The 17,572-nt window shown below is 42.5% G+C and overlaps 1 protein-coding gene across 1 annotated transcript in view; it reads right to left on the bottom strand.

The window, feature by feature from the left end:
- Positions 1 to 17,572, bottom strand: part of ano1a (anoctamin 1, calcium activated chloride channel a) — a 109,244-nt gene that overhangs the window by 77,252 nt on the left and 14,420 nt on the right. Inside the window, 1 exon segment of the mRNA XM_080763836.1 lies at positions 3,182 to 3,523. Coding sequence (XP_080619962.1) covers positions 3,182 to 3,523 — 342 coding nt within the window.

Below are 17,572 nucleotides of genomic sequence, written 5' to 3' on the forward strand. Positions count from 1 at the left end.
CACTTCCCACATTCACACACCAATGGTGGCAAGCTCACACCGACCGACTCATTGGAGGCAACGTGGGGTTCAGTGTCTTGCCCAAGGACACTTCGACATGTAGACAGGGGGGAGCCGGGATTCGAACCGCCGACCCATGGATCATTGGACGACCTGCTCTACCTCCTGAGCCACAGCCGCCCCTGGTGCATGGGTTATCTCAGCATTATAGAATGAATCTCTACTGTACGTAATACGTATAGAAATCCCCTGGATTCCCTGGAACCACCATGCATCTACAGAAGGGATCGGGACATTAAAAAAAAGTTTTTGTAATTTTTCTAAATTTTTTGGGGGGGGTTTTCTGAGCTCAATTGCACCCAAACACCTGAACATTTAACATTCAGTAGATTTCTGTGGTCTGGGGTTTTCTGGCTCAAACAAGTGCAGAGTACAGATTTTTGCATGTTTTCATTGCAGCTCAAAATGCTTCAGAACACACAGAGAAAACCCCAGCCACAGAAATGAATGAATGTTCAAAGTTCAAGTTGTATGCGTTTAATTGAGGTCATAAAACCTAAAAGAAAAACCAAAAAATAAATAAATGAAAATGAATGTCATGAACTCTGGCAGAGTAAGGATGCTATAGGGTTCAAATAGTTAATGTTGCCTAGTTAATGTTGAAATGATTGGCCAACCATGCACTAGCATCAAAATGAGAACACGTCACACTTTCCTCTCTGTTCCAATCATGTTTGTCACAGGGATGAGCTGAACAGTTATAATTATTAAATATAATTTCTACTGTATGGACTAAGGCTGGGACGTGATTAAAGAAAATCGAATTCATTAGAGGCTTTGTAATTAACGAATCGAAACTAATCGCATGATTAATCGCATATTTCACTTTTATTCTTTTTGGTGGTGCACCGGTATATGATCTGTACGACCGAAATTCCGGCCAGTGGTGCAAAAAAACCAAGCGCGGTTAAAACGTGTTATCTTTATTTCAGCGCCTCATTTGTTTCTGTAATTAATTCAGTGTGAAATTAAAGTCTGGACATGTTTTCCTGCACACAGCGCACAGCGTGTCAATGATTCATGCTGTCTCAGTTCTACTGTGCATGTCTAGTCTGATTCTCTCTGATCTTAAATACTGACAATGTGGTTGTTTCTACAATTATATACCCATGACCACAGACGTTGTTGTTCAGCCTCAATTAATCTTAATGGCACACCGATTCTCATTCTCTCTCCCCCCTCTCTCTCTCTCTCTCTCTCTCGAATATTGTCTCCCCACAGGAGCAGAGATGCTTCATAAACGTATGGAATCAATAATAATCAACGACACAAAACACAAATCAATGTGATCCAACGCGCCCATGATGGGGAACAGAATGACAATGACCATTAGGTTGTCAGCGATAGATTTCTGCGAGAGGGTGAGAGATAAATGGATGATCAATCTCGACACGGCCGGGCCGCCTCTTCTGATCAGATGCAGCAGGTCAAACAGGGAGGTTTGATGAACTGGAAACACGGCAAACTGCTCTCGAATATACAGTACGTCCTCATCAATCATATGCACACAATCCGACACATACTGTACACAGAAACACCTACCCAATATTGCACGAGAACACGCATACACGCACGCACGCGCACATACACACACTAATTCAACATTCACGCCATGTCCCATTCTGTTCCATCACATTTTAACGTGTTTCGTGTAGATAGCAGGACGTGGAGGAGGGGGTAGAATGAGTGTGTAGGCTAATGGGGGAAGGTCTGCGGTTAAAAGCACGAGAGTATACATAACAAACCTAGAGATGAACATCTCAAAGCAATTACCTTCCACATTCCACATTCATGAGGTGAGATATGAACCAGCGTATACAACAGTAATATTTCACACATGACATGGGTCCCTGACCCTGTTTTCCGAGATACCTGAAAGCAAGGATGGAAAACGTGTTGCATTATGACTTAAGCAGGCAAGTGTGCTCCGAGTAGTGTGTACTCTTAAGTGTACTCTGTTTTTTCTGTAAGCTCAATAGTGATAAAGAAAATTGTGCTGGCATGCAACAGGACAGAAAGTATTGGTGTAAAAAGGATGTTCTCAGGAGTTCAGACTAGGGCATTCACTTCTAATCATTTTTACTAGTTGACTATAGTTGCCTAGTCGACTAGTTACTAGTTATCGGTACTAGTTGGTACTAGTAAACTAGTACACTACCAACAAGGTCGACTAGTGGATTTACTAGTCGACTAGTTGCTTAATGCCCTAGTTCAGACTTGCATACATTACACAGTGGGATAGATTTAAGGAGGTAGAACCGAATTTTAGTGTGGGAGGCCAATATGATTGACCAGAGAGGACACATTTAAAGCAGCCATGTGCAACTTGGCGTAAGATGTTGCTATTCTCGGGAGTTATTCTAACTATACATCCATCTATCTATCTATCTATCTATCTGTGTGCCTTCGCCATTCTAAAACGGGGTGGGACTACGACGCTCAATGTCACGCTCTGTGTCTTTATTGTGAGTCTAATATGCACATTGTTGGGGGTGTGCAATTATTAGGTGGGATCTCAGATCTTAAAGACTACTAAGTGTGCTACTGAGTGTCCTGACATGTTTTATACCCCTACACATATGTTTGTATTGCTATACAGTATACAGAAAGATTTTAGGACGGCGATATTACGAATACCTCCTTTTTGTCAACTTGTTAACCTTAAACCCGGAGCGCAGAACGACACGTTGTGAGATTTAATTGCAGATTTTTGCTGCGTGACACCGATGTGCCACCAAGCATTCAATCTTGCATAATTCCAACCACCAAAACCTGACTTCTAAATGTCTAATCCTAACCTGAATCTTCATTCAATTGTGACTAAAAATTCAGAAATTCTGAACTTAGTGTGCTAAGTATACAGAACGACCTTGCAGGTCTTCCTCAGAGACATGTGACAAAAAAATTACTTTTAACCATAAAACAACCACTTTTTCCCCAACCAGGAAAATATTGCCCTCAAATGTTTATTTCTAGAATTACCGGTATATATTCTGTGGGGACATCTTGGCCTCAAAAGCGTGCGCGCACGAGCACGCACATACACACACACACACACACACACACACACACACACACACACACACACACACACACACGCACGCGCACACAGTTGTCTCACCCCCTCGTCCTTCTCCAGCTCCAGGCCTATCTCCAGCAGGTTCTCCTCGAACTCCTCCCGCCGGAAGCGCTTGTCGTCCTCGTGGTAGTCGCCGCGCTGCTCCTGCGCCGCCACCTCGGGGTCCTCCTTGGGCTGCAGCGGCGCGCGGCTGCTGCGCATGGAGAGGCTGCGGCGCAGCCGGCGGATGAAGGCGTTGTCGCCCGACTGCCGCCGCGCGCTGGCGGGCTTCTTGATCTGGTACGTGAGGACGTAGTCCACCCGCCGCTTGCCGTCGGAGAAGTACGGGCCGGGCTGGAGGGCTCCGCCGCCGCCGCCGTCGTCTGGGTGGAGGGGGTTCAGTCGCTGGGGGGGGGGGAGAGAGACAGAGAGAGTCAGGTCGGATGGCTGACTGTGTTGTTTTCGTCGACTAAAACTAAGACGAAAAGTGTTCGTCGACTACCCTTTTTTCACTGACGAAAACTAAACGGAAACTGAATGAAAACTAAGCTACGACGACTAAAACTATAAGACAAAATATACTGATAATTTCGTCAACAGATAAAAACTGTTAGGAAGGGACTATAGTGGACAAGAGATCCCGTGTAAGTCATTTCACAATAGTTGCATGCTGAAAATAGCCGATCTACAAGCACTTGCGACGCATTGTGGGTGATTACGACGGCATCAAGGCCCGTATTTTGTCCGACTAAATCAACTGTCGATTTAGTCTAAAATATATGAAATTTAGTAAAACTAAACTAACACTAAAACATCCCAGGTGACTAAAATGTGACTGAAACTAAATTAAAACTATTCAAGAGACTATAAGACTAAAACTAAAATAGAAATTTGCTGCCAAAAACAGCACTGACGGCTGTGTGAGCCCACACAGGCCAAGGCTTGTCACAGAAAACACAAAGTGTTTGTTTGAGAATGACATTGCAGATGGCCGTTTGTTAACCCATTTAGACCGTATACGCATGCAAAGCTTCCATTTTGAAAGAAATCCCCGGCACTGATTGAGCGTATAGTCACGATGCAAAAAAATAAGAGAAAGGTGTAAAGGAGCAACTTGGACACTCAGGCATGAAGGAAGCATGAGTTCAAGTCCGTTGCTCTCCCCAGGTTGGCGGAGGGTGTGTAGAGCCCAGGATCGCATTAGATAAGTGACACAGGGGTCAAAAATGGGTTACAAAATCGTGGGATAAAAATTATTAAAAAATATATATATATATATGTTTCGGCACAAAATGCCTTCTTCGGGGTGTGAAGAAGGCATTTTTGTGCCAAAACGTTGATCATCTTAGTTTTTTGCATCGTGACTATATATGAGTTGTGCGACCTCTCCTTTTTCCAAGTGTATCTCCCGTGGTCAGCACCTCCCCACTATCGGTGTGCGCCCCTATGTCTTCGTTTGCTAATGGAAGTGGACATTTTCTGGACATTTGCTGATGGCTGCGTTAATGGAAGTGGACATGTTCTGATTGGTGTGCTAATGGAGGTGGACATTTTCCACTTCCATTAAGGCGCACCAATCAGAAAATGTAGGCGCGATGCCATCGTGCAATCAAAATTAACAACACAAAAGAAGACCCGCAGTGGCACACATTTAGAGCATGGTGTCACCTCTCTCCCCTAAAATCAAACCCCAACTCAAGGACCCCCCCCCCAAATGTATATGGTCAGACTTTCATTTGAAAATATTTTGTGCCAGTTAAGGCTCATTCATAGTCTGGATTTTCGGTGGTGAGTTGACCTGCACCTCTCCGGTGGTGAGGTGACCACCGGAGCTGAAATAACGTTGAGCGGTGGCGAGTATAAAACAGAGAGAAGGGCTGGGGCGGTGGTGGCGGTGGTTTTCTCTTCACCGCGGCTCGTGACGTCATGTTGTATAGTTCGGTGGTCACCTCACCGCCGAAAATCCAGACTATGAATAACGCTTTACCCTCATGAGAAAACATTTGTCAAGATGTTTAAAAAGAAATAGCTGAAAAGTACAATATAGGGCTTTATATTTAAACTGTTCCTTATTTTGCTGAGGACCCCCTGGAAACCCCTCAAGGACCCCCACTTTGCCTACTAGGCCTATATAACAGAAGGGTGACATGTATATGGTAACCTTGAAGCAGTCTAAGTTATAAAGTAATCCTCCAACGTTACTTTAGTAGTGCATTGAACACGGAAAATATAATACATATACGTCTAGAGCAGTGGTCCTTGAGGAGGTTCCAGGTGGTCCCAACCAAATGGACCCTTACAGGTCCATTTGGTTTCATTTTACTCTCTCAAGAGTTAGATTATTGTTAAACATCTGCATTGTACAAGAAGTACTATACTCTCCTAATGGTACCAACATCAATACAGCATGACAATAAAGCAATGAAATTGCTTACACAATTCTATCCAACGATAACAAACGTTTTGGGTCTGAGAGGCTAAATGTCATCAAATGCCCAATAAATAATGGGCCTTGGTATGAAAAAGGTTCAAAACCACTCAACCAGAGGACAGAAACCCCGCCTCCACTTGGTTTGGCCCAATGACTGACGTCAACAATGACACTACACCAGAAATGCTGCTGGGCGGCAGCCCCACCCTCCCAACATTTGACCTGCGTGGCAAACAATCAACAAAAGAACCACAAATGACTCATATGTTCAAAGCTGTAACCAATTGTACCAATTAAAAGAAGTTAAATTAAACCCTGTGTTGGCTTTCAAACATAAAACGCTTGTATAGGAAACCTTCAGCAAACCTTAAACCAGCAAGTCCATTCTGATGAGTAATATGTTAAAGCAGTTTCCAGGGTAGGCCTAATACACTGTAGTTCCAACGCCTCTTCAGTGGATGCATGCATTTTTGGGGCCTTTCTGGATTAGGAACTCTCACCCCACTGAATGACTGTCCTCCAACAGAACTGGCCAGACTGGTCCAGATTGGACCAGGCTGGTCCTCTGCAGGACCAAGAAGTGGTGCCAGGTCACCTTCCATATCAGATCCTCCTAGCCTCTAGCTGCTGTGTTGGACTCTCTTCTTCTTTTAGTGTTTCATGGTGTGTTGCAACCATTGCTTTTAGGTGCATACTGCCACCTACTGTTACTGTGTATAAAGCTTTCTGCTTCTACGAATCTACGGGCCGACACATGGAACAAACTCCCACTATAGCCTGACAAAATCATGGTGTGCCTGCTTGGCTTAGTGGACCAGGCGCATGCCTCTATAGGCTCTAGCCTGACAGTGTGTCGGGTGTTCAAGTCCTGTTCATGACGACTATTGCTGCATGTCTCTCCCCTTATCCAGTCAATCTGTATCTATCCATAAAGGTAGAAAAGCCAAAAACGAATCTTTTTTTAAAAAGAGCTACAAAATAATGTTTTATTGTGAGTCGTGTGGTGATATCTAACCTGCGGAGGTAACGTGCCTTGTCTACGGGCAACAGATCTTTCAACCTATGTCATTGCAAATACGTTTGATAATCGCTACTCTGCGCAATATTGTTTTGAAAATGCCGCAAATTGCATTGCAGTGAACGAGAGCAAATCACAACTTACCCTGGGGGTGGTGACTTCGCCCTGAATACGCGTTGTCGTGTCAGTGTATATGACACCGTTCATGACTTCCAGGGAGATTCAGATTTCCAGGCCGGTACATAACATGTGTAGCAGAACACTGTGCACAGAATATGTCCATTCCATCATGCATTCACAGAGATGTCCCCCGGGCCTGCAATCATACTGTATGTGCCACACATGAAATATTGAACATACTAGCGGTATAGATATAGAATAATATACAGTGGTACTTTTGGTGAAAGGTGCTGTATGAGGCTATACGTACAGTATTAAGGCCAGTATCACCAGGGGGAAAAAAAGAAAAGCTTCTTCTAGACCTCGAAATGTGATCTTTGTACTAGTGATCTGTAAAGATTACTCATGAACTCTGCACTATTAAACTGAACTGTGACAGCATTGTTTTAATGCTGGTTTCTTAATGCTTGCTGCTGCTTTTAATCCTTATTGCACCGTTTTTTTTAGTGGGCACGTGCAATCTTAGTGGTTATACGTGCAATTTGCTTTATTTCACTATAGGCATTACGTTTTGTGTTTTAGTTGTCTAGTTGTATTTTATTTATTTTTCTTGACCGGGACCTGGTGGGTGGTAAAAACACATTTCGTTCTGTACTTGTATGGAATATATATACAATAATAATACTCCTTGAACCTTGAACCCGCTCTGCCCCTTCCATTGAACGGGGGTCCAGTTTCGCCGCCGTAAACATGCTCTCTAATACCCAGATGACTGAATAATCAGGTCATGGCAATCATTTGATTGAAGGGTTTTACAGGGATTAAGGGGAAACAATAAATATCACCAACTGAGAGGTTGTTTTTTTTTGTCAGAGCCGAGTTCCTATTCTGCGGTTTGTGAAACAAAGCCCCCAGAACACTATCTATATCGCGCTCTGTTTCCCCAAACAATTAGCACAATATAGTACAATTGTGTTGTTTTGGTATAGTGTCGTCCTAATGCAGTCCTACATATACAGCCATCCAGTTGAAGAAATCACAGATTATGGCTTTAACCTTTTGCTTTTATGAAATTATCCTAAACCAGATGTTTCTGAAAATTGCTAGTTTGACCATTTCAAATAAAAGATCTACTATTAGAGTATAGGCTTGACTTTGCCAATGTTAAAGGTATACAAGCCAAGAGAAAGACATGTTGGCCTCTATGCTATGGTATCCATATGACTGAAATCAGTCATGGAGACTATATTTTTGTAAAATTAAAGGGGGTGTAAGTGATATTTATTTTCTTACAATAACTGTTATATAGCTCTATATTATGATAGCTATAGCATTGCCAGAACAGGCATCTGTCTCTACAGCTCTTTAGTAAACAGACAATACATTTTCAGGTTGAATACTCATTTTATCCATACAGGATAAACACAATTGGAACTCTTAGTTGGAACTCTAAAATTGAAATTGATAAATTATCTTTATTGGATGAAATTGATCACGTGAAAATGTATTTTAGAGACGGGGATTGACCCCTGGCTGTTACTGAACAAAAACTCTCTATACCAATGATTACTATGAGATTTAGTTTTATTTTTTACTTTTGAATTAAAAACAAAATGTTTTGGCCTGGGCCGTGGCTCTGCGGTCCAGGCACCTTGGCTGGTTAACCCAGTCTGGCAGTGTGCCGCCCCGGCTCGACTCCCGATCCCGATGGCCTTTACTGCATGTCACCCCCCCCCCCCCCCATCTCTCTCCCCATTTCCTGTCAGCCTACTGTCTGTCCCTCCATAAAAAATATATAAAATAAAGGCAAAAGCCACAAAACATTAAATAAAAACAAAATGTTTTTCAACTAACAAAAAATATCACTTACAGCAGGTCCTGGATAGACGGCAAGTCGAAGCGACGGGGAGACGTTGAGATGTGAATACATATTGAGCTGAAGAACAACAATGTCAGCTCAATCCAGACAATATCAGTATCGCTGTTTTGCATATTGCATTTCCTCAGTCAGTGGAACTGGTTTGAGGAAGATATACATGTCCAGACCGGCTACAGGCTCTATCTGTCCATGCACGAAACAATCTATGTCATGGATACTATCCTGCAGATGTATTGTACTGCAAGTATATTTGTGAAAAAAGGCCTGAATAAAACATAACAATCACGTGGTCATATTTTGTTTGTTTTTTTCAATTTTGATTCATGTCAATCAAAATGCTGACAATCAATAACAAGAAATGTTTTATTGCATTGTTTTTGTGTGGTGCAACCACTCCTACAACCAGCAATGTCCGTGTACACCCATGTATGTGTTCACCTATGTATGTGTTCACCTATGTATGAGCACCAGTATGAGTACCAGTAGGGGCGCTGTTGTGCCATGCAGAAACAGAGAGAGAGAGAGAGAGACAGTGCTTCACTGTTGCCTGCTAATGAGAGAGAGAGTGAGAGAGAGAGAGAGAGAGGGGAGTTGCACCACTCGGTTCACACAGGTGTGATTTTTTTTTTGCAATATTGCGCTGCTTTCTTGTTGAAGAAGGCATTTAGCATATTATGCTCTTATCCAGAGTGACTTTCGAGTGCGAGATCAGAGTGAGCACAGTAAGCCTGAGCTATATCAAACATCAAGGTAAATAAACACCCAAGTGTGCAGCGAGAACTACTTAAGTGCCTCAAAGACAATAGGACACCAGGTAAACAATGAACCTCATACGTCTAAACAAGACGTATACGCCTATACAGTATACACAGATGGAGGCAGAGTGGAATGGGGGAGTTTGCAATGGCTGAGAGAGAGACAAATGAGAATGAATTGTGTGCACTGTTTTGAGTCCAACAGTCTCATCATGGCTTGGGGACAGAAATCAATTCCGTAACCGTTTGCCAGACACGTCTTTATGGGTCTATAGCTTCACTCTCTAGTTCTCTGAATGTGGAGGTCCTGGCTGCATGGTTGGCAGAAACGCCTTGATCATTCAGAAAATGAAATCCTGGCTTAGTGGCTTTTGTCACTCTGTTAGCTATGGTAGGAGACTGTAATCTTGATCAACTGTAAATCGCCCACTTAATTCCCCTTCTCACACTCACTGGATTATAGGGACATTTTGTACTGTGTATAAAACTGGAGAAGATTAGACTCTCCTTTAAATGGTTCTTCCGATGGGTTTGGGACGATGTGGGGTCCATTCTTTCAATTCATTCAGAAATTGAATCCGTCTCTGCTCGAGGATGTGTGAGCTGGTCTGCTGGACTTTTGATTTAAAAGTATACTGGATTGCTATGATGTAATGCGGATTATGGATGTATCATGTACTTATAATTGTTTGTAGGATGTTGTGTACTGTTGTTACTTTTCAAGTTTTATTGATCCTGTATTTAAGGTTTTGTTTTCTGTTGTCCTTTTTCTTTGGGGTGAAAATTCAATGTATTTATTCTTGTACGTTATACTTGTGGGGTTTATTAAGCTGTTAATACCACCACTTATTATTTCTCAACTCCAGTATTTAAATAATGCTTCTGTGGAAAAAAACAATAAACAAAAAAACAATCCTGCACAGTCAATTATTATAGACATTTTGATGTGAAGCTGAAACGTTTGCTTTAACGTGAACATCAAATGCCAAATGACAATGAATGGACAATTGTGAGTGTCACAAGCATTGTGCAACACAAACATTGATGACGAAGGTGAGGACGCAAATTGTGATTGGCCGGAATGAGATGATGTTGTATGATGATGTACTCTAGTGTTGCATGGGGATAGTTCTTAAAACACTCATTAGTATTTATATTATGTATTTGTTGATGTCCCTTGTTTCACACAAATGACAATTTACAGATACAAATGTGCAAAAAAAAACCCAACAATGAACATTACAAGACAATTACTCATACAAAGAAAACAACAACCAAAAAAGAAAAACAACAACAGCACTACTCCTCTTCAGCTTCTTCCATTAAATGTGACAAATTATTGTTCTTAATATATCGTAAAAAAAACGACCCCACACCTCCTGAAACATTTCTTATTTGTCCTTATACAGTATATAATCTTTTCCAAAGGTAAACATAAGGCCAAATCCCTGAACCACTGTGTAATTGTTGTACTACTTGGTTTGTCTGGCCTCTTCCAGTTCCAGGGCAATGCTATTACTCTCTTAGCTTGTAAAAGACATAAACATTTGTTCATTACGCTTTATCTTGTGTCCCTCTGGATATAGGCAGAGCAGGAAGAATTTGGGTTCTGGGCACAATATTTATTGACTAAATCTTCTGTATTTCCTGCCCCGACCTTCCCGACCATCAATTTTGGACAGGAGAAAATAGCAGATTTACAAGATCATAATGCCTCCACGTGACACCATTGTACAGTGTATACATTTTAAGATGGAGTGCCGTGATTATTTTCCACCTTAAAACATGATCATCAGGTCTTATTGTTATATAAGGAGGTATAATTTTTTTTTTTTTTAAGTGTACAGTATTTGTTAAAATGTTGTTTTTATGTGGACACGCCCACCAGTTCATTAAGTATGCCTGGTTTGCCTGGTGGGTGGTGATGGGTGGTGATCCACCTGAACTGAAGCCGCACCCACAGCTGTAGTTGTATGATAAAGGGGGAGGGGTTAGGGGAGGGGCTGATAGTGTGATGTCACTATATTACTGTTTATTGCATTGGCCCGTTTGACTGTCAAGGGTTCAGCCTCCAAGGAAGCTCTGAGAAGCAAGATAAGTGGTCACGTGACTGGGCTGCGCCATGACACTTTCAGGACATAGTACTTTCATGCAGGGAGCCAAACTCACACCGGAAGTGCAATGAATACATGGCAGTGAATGGAGCCGGCTGGACCAGCTCATAACCAGTTGTTTTCCAGAAGGGATTATACTTTACAAGTATTTCATGAATAGTGTTTGCTATGAGCTGGTCCAGCCGGCTCCATTCACTGCCATGTATTCATTGCACTTCCAGGTGTGAGTAAGTGTCATGGTGCAGCCCAGTCAAGTGACCACTTCTCTTCCTTCTCAGAGCTTCCTTGTCAGCCTCCAGGAAGAAATCCTAAATACAAAGTTAACACACCATTGCTCATAAAAACGACTCCAGGGTGTCTAATGAAGTACTGTCACCTCGGCTCATAGACACACGCAAAACTGGAAAAATACAAAAATTGTGGCACTCCTTCTTTAAGTAGTAAGAGTATACATTTGGTATAAATACTTTTTATCTCCCTTTTCTCCCAAAAATAGTCGTTACACCAATTAATTCCTGTCGTGTCCACACACTTTTGTGTTGTCACTGCTGCTGCATCCCACTGATTCATCTGCTATAGGAGCGCCCACTGAGAGAACGTAGAGCCTTCATCCTATACACCCGACTCCTGACAAAAGTGCCAGCGCAGCCCTTAGGAGTAAGTGCAGTGACTAATATCACGCTCCGCGCCCGGCTTCCCTATACACCGAACACTGTGGTCGTATAGACGCACGACAAAGCTGGAAGCACCACAGTGGATTTGAACCCCCATACATACTCCCTGATGGTGGGTATAGCTATACTTTACCACTCGAACACCTATATGCCTATAGTTATCACATTTCAAGAAGGTTAGTCATCCTTATTTTAATATTATGCTTGTAGAATTACGTTTCATGTTCCCCACAAAACCAAACAAAGGAAACTGAAAAATCACCATACATTAAAACACTTCAGCAAACACCTAGCCTGGGTTCCAGCCTGAATCGCCCCTTGAATCTGAATTGTCACTCGCTACTTAGTCTGGCGAGCAGGCAGCAGATTGCTCCTGGGGTGGCCGTGTAATATTTACACGGCCACCCCAGCAGCGACTCGGGAGCTAACCGGAAGGTGCACGGTTTTGTCACATCCTAGTCACATCTTTGAGCTCAACACTGAACCCCTAACTGGTTCTGACGAGCACGTTGGTGCTTTGCGAGGTTTCCTCTGTGTCAATATACTACATTGTTGCAGGTGAGACAGCAACAAGCTATAACATGAGACCATATTTACCGTAAACACTTGTCAAAGGTTGCAAACAAACTTGCTGTGTTCACGTAACTCTACTACTGGCTTATGCATGTGTGTGTTTCTGCTTGTTTTAGGGGTGAGGACAGTAGAATATGTTTCAGCTGACTCATTCTTTATGTACAATAAGGATGCAACTGAGAATATTTGACGACCTACTGTCAATAGTACTCAAATGATGAATTCACACACTTACACAAAAGACACACACAAGACACAGCACACACCCACACCCACATCCGCACGCATGACCTACTGTCAATAAATGATGAATTCACACACTTACACATAGACACACACAGCACACACCCACACGCACGCACGCACGCACGCACGGACGCACACACACACACACACACACACACACACACACACACACACACACACACACACACACACACACACACACACACACACGCACACACACACACACACACTTTCATTTATATGCACTTCCTAACCCTATCAAAGGCTGGCTCTTATCACCATCCATACAGGTGTTTTTTTTGTTCAAATGCCCCTTTTATTTGATAGAGACAATCATTTGCTTGCAGAAGGGGCGATAACACTGATGGTTTTTTATTATTCTTCACATTTGCATTATTGTAAAGATAAGTGAAGCGATGCTTTCACAACAACACAGAGTAGCCAATTCTACACAGAAGTAATGTTTTTTTTTGCTGTAAGAGATTTTCATACGGTATTAACTTTATATTCTGACAGTTATCGTTGTTCAAGAGAGCGTAGACAACGAGTGAAATTGGAAGTGCTGAAATAAACTAAAGGAGAACGGTATCTGTCATACGGTATAAACTTTATATTCTGACAGTTATCGTTGTCCAAGAGAGCGTAAACAACAGTGAAATTGGAAGGGATGAAATAAACTAAATGAGAAAAAAGGCAGTGTATTGAGTGTATATTACAATATAATGGAATGTCAGAGAAGGTCAGCTCCATATATGGAGATATAAGGGTGGCAGCGGGGCAGTGTATTGAGTGTACAGGGTTTGATGAGGGCCCAGGTAGGGCCGGGCCTTAATTTCCGGCTGCCAGGCCGCGGCTGCACAAATAACTTTGTCGGAAAAGGTTCTGACATATATCCATATACTATAATATTGGTGACATCAGGGATCTCCATATATGGGCTTAATTGCGACAGCAGCTCACATTTACTATGACATCAGGGATCTCCATCCCCGATGATGTCATGTGACGGGGATTTGAGTTAGGTGATATGTGACAGAGTGACGGAGATTGTGGGTTATAGGTGTCAAAAACGCACGGTTTCATAGTTAACCTTCTACCTCCGGTTGCAATAAAACTGATGTTGATGAATGAGATCTTTCTCCTGATTGGATATTTGGTATAAAGGGGAAGAAAGGAGCACCCCTAGTATAGAGCCCTGAGGGACTACTACTAAGTATTATCAGCACAGGGTTTAAGTGGTTTATCAATACTTCGTAAACTTCATGTTCAAGCTTTATTTGTCTCCCGAGGAAGACATTTGTCTTAGACAAAGGACCTGCATGCAAGCATGGCCCTTAATTATACCCATGTCGCAGCAGAGCAGCACCAAATCTTCACCCGGTTTGGCTATTTTCTTGGTCCCCTCTACACTATAGGGATGCTCCGAATATTCGGCCACCGAAACTATATTCGGACGAATAGTGTCAAAGAAATGCATATTCGGTTCGGTCGATTTTAGAGCCTAAACCGTAGAGTCACTAAACCTAAACCTTAACTTGCCGTTTTGTTGTGATGCCGTGATCAAAACGCGGCTTCAAGCATGCAAGCAAATATATTATATAATAGTATTCATATTTCACTATTCGGTATTCAGTTTTCGGCCAACTGTTTACTCTATTCGGCCTAGAATTCGGACTAGAATTTCCCTTTACACCAAACCTATACAAGTTCACAACACATAGTGTTTCGACATGGCTTAACCCATTCGGGAAGGGGCGGGAACCCCTTTTGGTGTTTTAACTATAAGCATTATGTTATACTTTAGCTATTAAAAAATAGCAGATCTACAAGCTCATAGGTCTGCTATTTTTGAAAGATCGTGAAAATGTGGCACAAATCTTTGAATAAAATATTCTTTCAGAAGACTTTTTATTTATTTCGACGGTTAACGTACTGTCATGCAGCCATGTTGTTATAGCCATTAGAGTGTATTGTTTTGTTTTGACAACAACATCTCCGGATCCCTTTTGTGGAAAGATAAAAGACACATCCGTTTCATCCTTTCTTCATCAATAATTGAAAGTCCACTTATTTCAATTACAAAGAGGGCCAAATGCAGTGCGAGACCTCTCTGCTTGCCTCTCAGATGTTACAAACAAAGCAACACTCCGCGGCCCAGAGTAAATATTTGCTCAGCTAGTCGTGTGTGAGTGGCTGCCGGAATACAACCCGTCTCAAGAGCAGCCCACAGCACAGCCTTCTGAAAGCCAACAACAAACACTACTGTGAGAATGTACCTTCGACCGTGTGTGTGCGTGCATACATGCGTTTAAATGTAATGTATGTACTGTGTGTGTGCGCATGTGTGTGCGTATGTGTGTGTGTGTGCGTGCGTGCGTGCGTTCCCTGTGGGAACCCAGCGGTCAGTAGTGTGTGTCAGAGCAGGAAGTAGCAGCGGTAGGAGAGCCAGGAGGTCTGCCATGGGTTCAGCCCTCTGAGGACACATGAGGATGTACGGCTGTGACATCGACATCATCATCACCATCCCACCAATAGGAACACAGTTCTCACCAATCCCCCCTGGGAACACCATCCTCCCCCCTCTACACACACACAACCACATGAGCAAGCGCATACACTGCATGCACACACGCACGGACATGCACGCACACACACTTCTCGGGGGTTGTTGGGTAAATCCATGCCTCTGCTTCTGATTCCTCAGGTCATTACTTAATTTTTTTGTGGCTTAATTTCGCCTTTATTTTTAATGGAGGGACAGACAGTAGGCTGACAGTAAAGGCCGTGGGGATCGGGAGTCGAACCCGCGGCACACTGCCAGACTGGATTAACAGCCAAGGTGCCTGGACCGTTGAGCCACGGCCCAGAGGTCATTACTTTTTTATGTCCGGTGGGTACTGCTGGGTACATTAAATACACTGCATTTCCTTTTGGGAAATGCATGTAATGCATATAGTGTAATGCATAGTGTAAATGTAAGCTCATATAATGTTTGATATTTATGTTTGATTATATCACAACTTGGCAGAGCTCGTGGAGTGGCTATTTATTTCAGTATTTGTCACACAATGATGTATAAAGGGCTAAAGTGGTTAAGAAAATGTCCTAGCCTCTGTTTTTGTTAACAAATCGAATCCTACACACACACACACCCCCACCGCCTCACACACAGTCACACAGACACACACACTCACACGCATGCACGCATGAACACACGTGCACATGTGCGTGCGCTCGCACACACACACAAACACACTCTCTCTCTCTCTCTCTCTCTCTCTCTCTCTCTCTCTCTCTCTCTCACACACACACACACACACACATGCACGCACGCACACACTGCGACAGATGTGGCCAGTCGCCGGCCACTCTAGCTCATATGTTCTGGCACTGCACTAAACTAACATCATATTGGCATGACAGCAGTTCTAGGAGTCAAAAGGCCCGGGGTAAAACTGTCTACTTTGCAATATAACATGGTAAATTATGTGACTCTACTGTCTCGCAGACTGATACTGTTGAATTGGAAGCAAGCACAGGTTCCGACTCACACTACACTTATGAAAGATGTATATGCACTATTTGCAATTGGAAAAGATAAAGGTTGAATTGAGAGGGAGTGAAGATAGATTTTACCAGACTTGGCAACCCTTCATTGACTATTTCAACAGGTGCACGCTAACCTAATGTATTTGGAACATTTACACTACCTGTCACTATAAAAAAAAATTTTTTATATCACTTAATTACTCATTATCTGTCAATGATATTCTGAAGTTATGTCATATATAAAATGCCTAATAAAAACTAGAACTAGAAAAAAAGAACGTAAATACAATCTATGCTATGTGAAGCTGCAGGCAGAAGCATACATTGTGTAGCAGGCATGGTTGTTAACCCACCTGCTGTGCTGGTGGGTTAAATGTATCCATATGGCAATAATCGTATCGTATTCCTTGTCGATAATCGTATCGTATAGTTCCTTAATTGCCTTTTTGTCTAAAACTCTAAATGTTATCCACCAAAGTTTTTCAATTTGATTTGGAAACTTTAACATTTCTGACCATACATACATCTGTCATATCATTGGCAATCGGTGGTCTCTAGGACTCTGTGTCGTGATACTCGATCGTGAGGTTTCTGGCAATACCCTGCCCTAATTAATAGTCATTATTTGGAATTAGAGCTGTATCGGTATCGGAAAAGTATCGTATCGGCCCTTTTTGGTCATATCGGGTCATATCGGTATCGGCGGATATGCCAGTCTAAACACCACTATGGCAGGTAAATATAATGCCGGGGCACGTGTGGAGTTTGCTTTGGATTTGCCCAAACTGCAAGTGCACATTTGAGTGAGGAGTCTGCTATTAACAGCACAAGATACAAGAAGTAATTTTCTTTTTTGTATCATTATATAAATATTATTCTCTGTTATGGGTATTCGGTATCAGTATCGGCTAACACAGAAATTGTGGTCTTGGGATCGTATCGGAAACGAAAAAAGTGTATCGGGACAGCTAATGAAAAACAGCAGATCTACAAGCTCATAGCCCGCCACTCGGTGGTGCGCTATGAGCTTGTAGATCTGCTATTTTTGAAAAGTCGTTAAAATGTGGCACAAATCATTGAATATATTTCAGAGTG

The sequence above is a fragment of the Protomyctophum bolini genome, assembly GCF_963924005.1.
Source record: "Protomyctophum bolini genome assembly, chromosome: 1".
Classification (NCBI taxonomy): domain Eukaryota; kingdom Metazoa; phylum Chordata; class Actinopteri; order Myctophiformes; family Myctophidae; genus Protomyctophum; species Protomyctophum bolini.